This window comes from Oncorhynchus clarkii, chromosome 9, assembly GCF_045791955.1.
Source record: "Oncorhynchus clarkii lewisi isolate Uvic-CL-2024 chromosome 9, UVic_Ocla_1.0, whole genome shotgun sequence".
NCBI lineage: Eukaryota > Metazoa > Chordata > Actinopteri > Salmoniformes > Salmonidae > Oncorhynchus > Oncorhynchus clarkii.
In genome coordinates, this window is record NC_092155.1 from 23,192,155 (window position 1) to 23,204,168 (window position 12,014).

Below are 12,014 nucleotides of genomic sequence, written 5' to 3' on the forward strand. Positions count from 1 at the left end.
ATAGACACATAGGATATTACAGTTCTTCAGATCACATTGATAGTATAGTCTCGAATGGAACTCTTCCAGTTTTTTCTTCAGGGAGGTATCCAGAGTCTCGTCAGGTATCCCACACAACGCTGTCTCCTTCTTCGAGTGTCAGGGATTTGGGCCTGGTCCGCGATAATCATTATGTCTTTCGTCTCCGACTGATTGAAGTAAAAGTCCTCGTCCAAATGGAGGTTAGTGATAGCTGTTCTGATGTCCAGAAGTTCTTTTGGGTCATAGAAAATGATGGTGGAAATATTATGTCCAGGAAAAGTTAAGATCAGCCCTTTTTGCGTCACTAGACTTTTGATGCAAGTAGATCGGTTTAGGGATAGATGAATATCTATTTAATACTTTACTTGTCATTGTGGGTAGGTACTTATGGGGATGATTTATTCCTAATTCAGTAAATAGAGCAAACAAAAACACAATATGAGCATACACTTTATCTCTTGAGAAGAACCATGTTGTTTCACTGAGTCTCATCTGTCTCACGCCTTGACCAATTACCAGATGGTCGCCCCCTCCCATCAGAAATTGTTTGTTTGTCAGTATTGGGCTCTCACCTTTTCACACATTTTCCCAAGGGCGGCTTGTTTTAGCCGTGTTGACAAGGGATAGGATTGAAGACATTATCGAGTAGTGACAACACCCCCAGAGCCAAAGCCAGTGTAGAAACTTGATAGACACACATGCACTCCAGAGAGAGAGATATGAAGTTGGATCACGTTGATACGACGTGTACGTTTGGGTAGGCTTAAACCACAAACACTGAACAAAAATATGAACACAACATGTAAAGTGTTGGTCCCATGTTTCATGAGCTGAAATAAAAGATCCCAGAACTTTTCCATACGCACAAAAGGGTTATTTCTATCAAAGTTTGTGCACATATTTGTTTTGCATCCCTGTTAGTCAGCATTTCTCCTTTGCCAAGATAATCCATCCACCTGACAGGTGAGGCATATCAAGAAGCTGATTAAACGGCAGGAACATTACACAGGTGCACCTTGTGCTGGGAGCAATTAAAGGCCGCTCTCAAATGTGACATTTTGTCACACAACACAATGCCATAGATGTCTCAAGTTTTGAGGGATCATGCAATGGGCATGCTGACTGCAGGAATGTCCACCAGAGCTGTTGCCAGAGAATCGAGTGTTCATTTCTCTACAATAAGCCGCCTCCAACGTCATTTTTGAGAATTTGTTAGTACGTCCAACCGGACTCACAACCGCAGATCACATGTATGGCGTTGTGTTTCAGAGTGCCCCAAGGTGACGGTGGGGTTATGGTATGGGCATTCATAAACTACCAACAACAAACACAACTGCATTTTATTGATGGCAATTTGAATGCACAGAAATACCATGACAAGATCCTGAGGCCCAATGTCGTGCCATTCATCCGCCGGCATCACTTCATGTTTTAACACAGACCCATGTTGCAAAGATCTGTACACAATTCCTGAAAGCTGAAAATGTCCCAGTTCTTCCATGGCCTGCATACTCACCGGTCATGTCACCCATTGAGCATGTTTGGGATGCTCTGGATTGACAGCAACTTTGTACAGCCATTGAAGAGGAGTGGGACAACATTCCACGGGCCACAATCAACAGCCTTATCAACACTATGCGAAGGAGATGTGTCGCACTGCATGAGGCGAATGGTAGTCACACCAGATACTGACTGGTTTTCTGATCCACGCCCCTACCATTTTTTAAAGGTAATCTTTGACCAACAGATGCATATCTGTATTCCCAGTCATGTGAAATCCATAGATTATGGCCTAATGAATGTATTTCAATTGACTGATTTCCTTATATGTACTGAAATTGTTGCATGTTGCGTTTATATTTTTGTTCAGTATAAATCAAGCAGACATAAAACAATATAAGATGTCTCACACCATTACATACACTGAATCATTTTTTGTTGGCGTTATTGCACCCAAAACCACATAGGTATACCTAGACCTAGTTATGTAGCCTATAGCAATAGCACTTGAGCGTAGACCTGCATAACATTACACTTTCCCATAAGAGCGAGACAAATTTGGCTTTGTTTTTTTGCCTAAGCAATCACACTCCCATTGTACGAATATGATCTGATTCACATTCTGAACAAGTTGCCTGGTGTTGCTAGTGGGTAAATAATATCTGGTCTCCCTATTAGTGCAGTGTTACAATGGAATTTGTGACGGGGGTTAGCCTGGTGCTAATGCTCTGAGGCAGAATTTTTCTGTTATGACACACTGCACTTGCTCAGGGACTCACCACTTTCTTGGATGTAGGAAAGGGTGTTCCAAGGGTGTTCTTTGTGTGTGTGTGTGTGTGTGTGTGTGTGTGTGTGTGTGTGTGTGTGTGTGTGTGTGTGTGTGTGTGTGTGTATTTAATTACCCATGCTCAGCAATAAACAGAACACCATTTCATTGTTGTTGAATTGATACCTTTAGGGGCTTGGTACTTACAGTACATTTGGTTCGCTCAGCACTTTCAATGAGTAGCCTCACCTATATTGTGTAGCATGCCACAGGGCATTTGCTATTATACTGTTTTAATAAGTACATTCCAATGACTACAAGCCATCATGTGGTCATGATGGTTCTAAAAAGGTTGCTGGTGTCTGGGGAGTCTGATGGGAATATATCAAAACAATATTAAGAGAATGAAGTCCATCTCTACCTATCGACAAGTATTCAGTCAGTTTACCATATATTTGCCTCTCATTCCTTCTAAAGATTATGCATTATGCGTACACACACATCAAATCAAATTTATTTATATAGCCCTTTGTACATCAGCTGATATCTCAAAGTGCTGTACAGAAACCCAGCCTAAAACCCCAAACAGCAAGCAATGCAGGTGTAGAAGCACGGTGGCTAGGAATAACTCCCTAGAACACACGCACACACACACGCACACACACACACACACACACACACACACACAAACACACACACACACAGCAGAGCAGGGCATCTCTTCCTATTATATTTCATGCCACTGGAACTTCAAAACATTGTCACCTTTCAACAACACAAAAAATTATATATTTTTAAAACTTTAAATCATTTTGAAATTTTTGACAGTATTCACGATTATTATAGAAGCTCATTTCGGAAAATCCACACATCTTGAAATCCTTGCAGCATAAAACAAATGAAATCCAAATGGGAATATTTCCTCTTCCGTTGCAATCAGTAGTTTGAGCTTTTGTAATCAGAAGGGATGTAACACAGATTTGTAGTTGTGTGTGTGTTTGTGTCCATGTGTGTATGACTGCAAAACAACATTTTTATCGACTGTCTAGCTACATCGTCTCAACTCTTTTCACTTTTAGCTGCTCAAAGAGATTAACCGAACAAGCCGAGGCCTTCGCTTCCGGAGGCAAGCTGAGCCCAAAGCCTACATCGCTGCCTACTTCAAAGACCTTCCTACCGAGTTCACTCTGGGAGACACCAAGATCTATGGGGACTTTGAAAACAAGCAGCTCGCCAACGGCCAAGAGTACATCTTCTTTGTGCTTGCTGTCCTCGAGATCTCTGAAAATGTAAGTATATGCCTTGTTATGCTTTTTTCTAAGAAAATCTCCCTCTCTCTCTCTCTCTCTCTCTCTCTCTCTCTCTCATCCTTTGTTTCCTTCTCTTCTCTTAGACACCCCACTCCATAAAGAAATTAGTTCAGACAGGCGCAACAGTCGTCCCTCTGTCGATTTCCTTTTCCAGGAATAATTTTCCCTCATGTTTAAAGTTGCGTATTAAACGTCAAAGACCGAAATCAATTGCATCTTGGCAGGGGGCACGTCCCTTGGCTGGATGTGTTACGTCAAGTCCGTTTGAGCCCTGGTCCCTGAAAAAGGGCAAGACTGTAGCTAGGGTGTAGCTAGGGTGTGTGTGTGTGTGTGAGAGAGAGAGAGAGAGAGACGAGAAGGAGAGTGTGGATCAAAGGAGAAATGGGCATGATTAGCTGGCTAAATGCATCAGAATGATGGATTTGATGACCTGGGAGGTTTTAAGGGAGTCTGTCTTGGACTCCGCCAGTCTTGACTGCAGATCTAGGAGGATGATAATGGCAGGTGGGCGAGCGGACAAAATGGGGGGAAATCTTTAATTTGCCCACCACAGCACTGATTGGCTTTTTCTTTGCCCCAAAGCCCCCAGTCTTTATCTCGTTCCGCTCAGAACGGCATAAATGTACTCAATCACAAATGAGAGATGTTACGGATATTACGAACGTGCCCATATCATTTGGATAGTTGAATTTGTACATTTGCATTGACACAATAACTTTCAATGGGCAAATCTTAGCCTACTCGGCACATACAGGTTGTCCTGATGTCTTTGTGAAAGTCAGACTGACCGAATATACATGTACTTGAAGAGGAAAAGTTGAAACTTGGACACTTTTGAACTTGCGGTGGCCTCACAGAAGGGCTGAGGTCTATTGATTGGAGCTCAGCTGTGAGAGTTGATAGATATGTGAGAGAGTGCAGGTTGTTTTTCTACAAAGCTACACAGTCAGGAATAAGATATCACTTCAGGAACCTAGGAACATAGTCTGAACTGGGACCACAGAATATGTTTTCAAAGTCATGGGTGGCAGAGAAATAGTGGCATTAGAGTCAGCCAAAAATATTTCCTATTGTTGCCTGGATACCTAACTACATTGTGGTGATAAAACTATTTCCCATTCTCTACTCTACTCTACACTACCTGCATCTAGAACTAGCCTATTGCGCGGTTATTAAATAATTTATTCCACTAGTAGTTTATGTAAAGTGTAGCCTGAGAACCCCAATAAAATAACACAGTGATGACTAATACAACTCCCCTTCCTCTCCTTCCCAGACCATGTATGCCACCAGCCCCTACTCCGACCCTGTCGTGTCAGCTGACCTTGACCCCCAGCCAATCATTGACGAGGAGGAGGGACTTATCTGGGTGGTGGGCCCAGTGCTCGCTGTGGTCTTCATCATCTGCATCGTCATCGCCATCCTCCTGTACAAGAGGTAAGGACTAAAGAAAGGGAAGCACATGAGTGAGAGAGAGCGAGAGAGCGAGAGAGAGAGAGAGAGAGAGAGAGAGAGAGAGCGAGAGAGAGAGAGAGAGAGAGAGAGAGAGACTTGCATCATCAAAGTCAAACGAAGCACATTCAAATACACTGTCACACAAACAGTCTACCTATCAGATAGAAACACTCAATCACACACACACACACACACACACACACACACACACACACACACACACACACACACATACACAGAAGACATCAGAGCAGCTCTTTGTCTGAACCTCCAGCGGAAGCTGACCGTTCGCCCCCATTGTCCATCAGTCAAGCGTAGAAGGGGAGCGCTCAGAGTATCTGCTGTGTGGCAGTGCATGCTGCTTTAGAACCACACACATACACAAGAGAGCCAAGCTCCAGGCCTGTTTTGTGACCCCCGGTTGACCTGGTGCTTTAACAGGGACACATTTCTCTCTGTCCTAGCTTCTCCCTCTTATATTTTTCACCTTGATTGAATACTGCTTTGGGCCAAGTGAAGCAGTCTCCATAGCATCCACCATGAATGACACTGTAAAGTGTATTAACACATTACTGGGAGAATCAGCCTTGAGAGAAGTAAAGCCTGGGCTTAGAGTCAGTCTATCAATAGATATGTTTTTCACTCAACGCCAATCGAGAACATAGTACCCCTGAATGCATAGGTATTTGTTAAATATGTCACTATAATCGGAAGGCAATCAAACATCATTGAGTCCTATGGCTATTTACTTACTCTAGGCGTAGGTGACAATTTGATTGTCCTTCCATGTTGACTGTTTTGGGTCGTTCAATACCAGGGGCACCCGAGTAGAGCTTAGAGAGGCTGCTGCCTACATACAGACTTGAAATCGTTGGCCACTTAAATAAATGGATCACTAGTCCCTTTAATAATTAATAATGCCACTTTAAGCATGTTTACATATCTTGCATTACTCATCCAATATGTATATACTGTATTTTATACCATCTATTGCATCTTGCCTATGCCGCTCGGTCATTGCTCATCCATATATTTATATGTATATATTCTTATTCCATACCTTTAGTCAGATTTGTGTGTTTTTGGTAGTTGTTGTGGAATTGTTAGATTACTTGTTTTTTATTGCTGCACTGTTGGAACTAGAAGTACAACCAATTCACTACACTCACAATAACATCTGCTAACCATGTGTATGTGACCAATAATATACGATTTTATTTGATTTAAGAACTAACTGTCAGGTATGGAATCAACGTAGAGGGGTCCTCCTCTAGTTTCTGTTTGCGCCTGGGAAGATTTACACAACAATTACCAAGTCAATGTCACCAGAGCATTTACTAAGTCAATGTCACCACCGTGTTTACTAAGTCAATGTCACCAGAGCATTTACTAAGTCAATGTCACCACCGTGTTTACTAAGTCAATGTCACCAGAGCATTTACCAAGTCAATGTCACCACTGTGTTTACCAAGTCAATGTCACCAGAGCATTTACTAAGTCAATGTCACCACCGTGTTTACCAAGTCAATGTCACCACTGTGTTTACTAAGTCAAAGTCACCATCGTGTTTACTAAGTCAATATCACCACCATGTTTACCAAGTCAATGTCACCACATGTTTACCAAGTCAATGTCACCACTGTGTTTACCAAGTCAATGTCACCAGCGTGTTTACTAAGTCAATGTCACCACCGCGTTTACCAAGTCAAGGTCACCATCGTGTTCACTAAGTCAATGTCACCACTGTGTTTACCAAGTCAATGTCACCAGAGCATTTACTAAGTCAATGTCACCACTGTGTTTACCAAGTCAATGTCACCAGAGCATTTACTAAGTCAATGTCACCACTGTGTTTACCAAGTCAATGTCACCACTGTGTTTACCAAGTCAAGGTCACCATCGTGTTTACTAAGTCAATTTCACCACCGTGTTTACTAAGTCAATGACACCATCGTATTTACTAAGTTAATGTCACCACCGTGTTTACCAAGTCAATGTCACCAGCGTGTTTACTAAGTCAATGTCACCAGCGTGTTTACCGAGTCAATGTCACCAGCGTGTTTACCAAGTCAATTTGTTTACTAAGTCAATGTCACCAACTTGTTTATTAAGTCAATGTCACCAGCGTGTCGGGACTTTCTGGGAACATAACCAGGAAATGTTTCACTTGTTAAGATACATTTGTATGTAGTAGAATTGGTTCCCTGTGTGAGGAGCAAAGGACAACATTCATGTTACTGTGTGTGTTGCGGCAGGGGGGAAGGATGAAATAATAGCCCCACAGCATTGCTGATTAACTGTATAAATCAGTCACAGCAAGATGCACACCTACATGCACACTTGGATACAGGTCACAAAATTGTTTATGTTCATCTGAGCTGAAAGTGAAGGTTCCCTATGTCCCAGACCCCATTATAGATCACAACAAACATAAGTGGCTTTTGTTACAACGTTAAGCTCAAATTGTATTATCTAATCTTTTTTATGTATTTTCTTAGAAACTCTATGCAAGCACATTATTTTGTATAATTAGTAATCATTATTATCACAATTGTCCTGTGTTGTTGCCTTGATGTAGTTATTCTTTAGGATATACAGTAATCAGATACACAAGAGCCCTTCCATGCTCGAGTGACAAACAATCACCTGAAACTACTAAATAAACAATACATCTTTGGATTGCACCTGGGATGAGATTATAAGATTTTAAACGACAAGTACCCAAGGTGACATAATTGAGCGTGGTGTCGGTAGTGAAGGGACACTAATATTGCATGCCAACCAACATTGAGATGCGATTGTTGTTGCTCAGTTGTCTTTTTGTAGTTAGACACATGTTTGTTCTTCTTAAACAGGAAATAACGCATTACAGTATAAAATATAAGCGTCGTAGTTCAACTTCGGCCATGGGGCATGATACTGTTGTCAGGATTATTAAGTCGTCATGGCGACGGATCACGTTGTCGTGCCAGCTAACATCCTATCATGCTTTCTTTTCCTTGCTTACGAATGGAGCAGCAAACCAGACAGGTAAGAGTGAAAGGATGTGATATGGCTGACAATACCACAACTATCCCCACCTCAACCCTTCTTTTTATCCCTTTGCAGACATGTCCTACCCTCTAGCTTGTTGCGCAGAGTTCAATCATTGCAGAAAGTGAGTTCCCCCACTGCTGTGCAATTCCAAAGCACTTTTTAAAGTCAGCTGTTTGCATTGATTGAATTCTGACCTACGTTCCAAATGATAGTATTTGAATCGACATCATATATTTGATCAGCCAGGACAGTTCATTTTCAAAAAATGTATGTGTGCTTTCCATTCTTCCATTACTCTCACCCTACATTACATTAAAAATAGTAATATTATTTCGTATTTGACGAAAACCCATATCACCATTTCCATTTTCCATTGACCAAACATGTCTAAATGTCCTGTCTGTCTCAATACAAAGGGACAATTTCTTGATAAACACAACACCTAGAAATCCTTATTTCTTAGATTTCTACTGGATTCAATGTCTCACCGCTTGTACGCAAGAAACAACTGACTTGCATGCCTTAAACAGAACCAACATGCATTAATTACAATGCCAAGACTGCTCCCCCACACTTTCTCCTTACTTCTCAAAATGCTAGTTGGCATGAACATTGAATGCCAATAATATATCACAAATAGATATATTTCTTCAACAGCATTACATCACAGCCAAATGTACTCACTGGCCGGGAAAGCACTATACTGTACCGGTACTGTAACACTTTAACAGCGTTTGCCCAGCTTTCCTACTCCCAAATCATTTCATTCCATTTTTTATTCAGCTTTCAATTGGATTAACCCTGTGTTTTTACCAAATGATCCCTTGCATTGCTAGATGGCTATTAAGTTGTAGGTACACTCTGCCGTACTCTTGCAATGTCATACATAGACTATTGTATGTGTTCAGATATCTGTTCAGATGTACCCATGCTATCATATTCAGCCTTTATTTTTCATGCCTGCATTCTCCACCAAATGTAGCAAATTGTATGACTCATTCTGTATGGTCCCATCTACTTGTTTTCAGACGCATGCAACGATGACCTCACACGACCCATTTCATCCTTGGTCTTGTTTTTGACCATTACACCATTGACACCCCCCCCCCCCCCCCCCCAGGCTATTTACACAAGCCTCATTGCTTCCCATATAATGCAAAGGTCACAGGTTAGTGATTTTACTTAACCCTAATGAAGAGGTTGGAGGTCAGAGGTCAAATGATGATAAACTATTTTGAAAGGTCACTTCTAGTATAGTGCTAGTCCCCCTTGTACTCTGTACACTTCTCGTTAGACAGATCGAATGTCACCGTATTGAGTCTTTGGGCAGATCTCTTTGTCAGAGACTGCACAGTTTTATAAATAAGTGGTCAAAAGCATTATATCCTTGAAGTAGATGGATTATATTTAATTGATAAAAATCTCCCAATGCCATGAAGGTTAATAGAGGGATTGAGTGTATTTATGGCACCTCTCTATCCTCTCATAAGCATGATATGGAATTTTTTAGACCGCATTCCCATTATCGGAATGAATTGAAGATGCCCTAAAGTTCTTTACTGGGCTTTAACTTCATGCTTCTTGAAATGTGAATCTGATCAACTTGAACATTAAGATATATGTCCCACTAAGAGTAGCATTCATCCCCATGTATACAAAACATAACACAATCTGGCGGATTAAACTATGCTGGAACCCATCAGATGTAATTCATCATCAAGACATTGTATATGGAAAATGTATACATTTTATACGTATGTCATTTCATTTAGGGAAAAATCTTCAAAAGGGATGAAAATGCACCGAAAAAACTATAGAACACAAAACATGTTTTTAAAGTATTCATGTTTTATCCCCACAGGAAAAGGGCAGAATCCGAAGCTAGAAAAGGAAGTCTGCCCAACAGCAAGGAGATTCCGTCTCATAACCCCACCGACCCTGTGGAGCTTCGACGCATGAACTTCCAAACGCCTGGTAAGGGAATTTTGTGATAGCAAACATAAATCACACAAACCACTGCAAAGCTTCCTAGATCCATAATCACTCAATGATTTAAGAAATTACGGACATCTTAGTCAAATTAAGATGGCTTTATATTAAGATGGCTGTAGTTACTTATCTTCACCTGACTTAGTAAGTGAAGCAGCAGAATTAATGTAATATATCAAATCTGGTTTGTTATCATTGGGAAAGTGTGTGAATGTCTCCTCTTTGCGATGTGCTAGCTCATGCATGACCTCTTTAAAAGTCGACATCTAAATGCTAAACCAACACTTCTCACAGAGTTCCCATGACTACAACATTCAGGGGGGGGGGTCATTGTTCAAAGTGTGGCCGGACATGATGGAAAATGGACAGGTGGTGGGGAAAAGATGCACAGGGTCAAAACTGATTAACTCCTCCCAGGAGACACAGAGAGAGAGCAAAGAGAGGTGCTGAAGACAGCAGTGCAAAGCTAATACTTTCATGGCAGTTACCATCATCCTTGTCTTCATGGGTCACCTACAGATGTAGGATATTTATTTGAGACAGTTTGCTATAGCATGAAAATAATCCTGTAGCAACAGGAAATGTGAATTATTATGTGGGGTTGATACATTTTTCATTATGGCAAATCAAGACTGACATTTTAAAGTGGAAATATTTTTAAACATTGAATACACTACACGTTTACACTGCTGTGAAGGAAAATTCTCAGCAACAAAAGAGTGATCAAATTAAGATCCTACATCTGTAGGTCGGTGCAGCCTTTGCCAAGCTAACACTAGTCTCAAAGTGACAGTGTAGCATGCTGGAAGTCACAGTGTCACAGTGCCATGTTACATCCTGTACATGAGGCAGTGGACGGTGGAGAGTGGGCCAGTGACAAGTTGTGAACACAAACGTCCCCTCCCTTTTGACCTTCGAGGTGAACAGCGGTTATGCCTGAGCTGCCTGGTTCTGTGACCCCTTTTTGTTGCCGAGGGAGAAAAGATGGCTGTCACAGTCCATTTGTCCCTTGGATAGCCAATGCATTTTTTTATTTTTTTGCGTGAAGAGACACGCTCAACTTGGTACTGGAGTTCTTCTGGCAGGGAGAGCAGTGGGACAGGTGTTCGGGGACTGACAATAATGTAATATCAAAGCCACATTTTTCAGGTCAGCTCATATGAAAAGGAAATAAAATATCCCAGCCGCAGGCAGATTTTTTTTGAAAGATTATGCATATTTATGAAACCCCTACTCTCAATGACGTTATATCATTTACTGGAAATGTCAAACTTGGCAAAGGGGGCGTTTTTCCCCCTCTCGTTTTCACTTTGAGAAGAGGACTTCAGAGTGATCTAAACCACCACACTTTCCCTATTTCCAGAATCCTCTACAACCATCTTGATTAGTCTCGCACACCATTCTCATTTTCCAAAGAGCCTCTCAAAGTGGCTCTCGAGTTGCTCGAGCGGTCCAAACATCTTTGTCTCTCTCTTTTAGAGCTTCTTCTCCAATTCTGATTGGTGCTACATTAGACTTAGTTTCTCTTCCCTCCCTCGCTCCCTCTTTTCCTCCCTCTCTCACCTCGCTGCTCCTCAATGCTTATTTCCATCTTGAGGATGCTTGATGTGTGCATGGCGCCACGCGGCGAGTGGTAGTTCCATTGTCAACTGGCGGCTGAAAATGGGTCTTGAGTGATAGAAACACCCTCTTGGAGAAATAGAGCGAGTGAGTGCGGGAGAAAAGAGGCCCCGCTTTTTCGCTTTTTCCATTAGCTAATGCCCACTTGTGTTATCAGTGTAGATGAAAAGACCACTGACTTGCCCTTGCAGACACTTGTCTCAGGCGGGAGAGTGGGAAAACCGTCACCGTGTCCCGGCTATTATGAAACCTCTGCTATCTGGTACTGGGTGACAGCACTTGTCCTTAGTCAACGTTTCGGGAGCTGTGTTTAAGCC

At 41.7% G+C, this 12,014-nt stretch overlaps 1 protein-coding gene across 6 annotated transcripts in view; it reads left to right on the top strand.

The window, feature by feature from the left end:
* LOC139416097 (receptor-type tyrosine-protein phosphatase delta-like) overlaps positions 1-12,014 on the top strand; it is a 602,231-nt gene that overhangs the window by 541,273 nt on the left and 48,944 nt on the right. For 5 of the 6 annotated variants that reach the window (XM_071164375.1, XM_071164379.1, XM_071164380.1 and 2 more), the window contains 4 exons: positions 3,367-3,576; positions 4,874-5,034; positions 8,068-8,082; positions 9,950-10,062. In XM_071164375.1, the coding sequence (XP_071020476.1) occupies positions 3,367-3,576; positions 4,874-5,034; positions 8,068-8,082; positions 9,950-10,062 (499 nt within the window). The remainder of the gene's footprint in view (positions 1-3,366; positions 3,577-4,873; positions 5,035-8,067; positions 8,083-9,949; positions 10,063-12,014) is intronic. The other variant, XM_071164377.1, reaches the window with a different exon arrangement.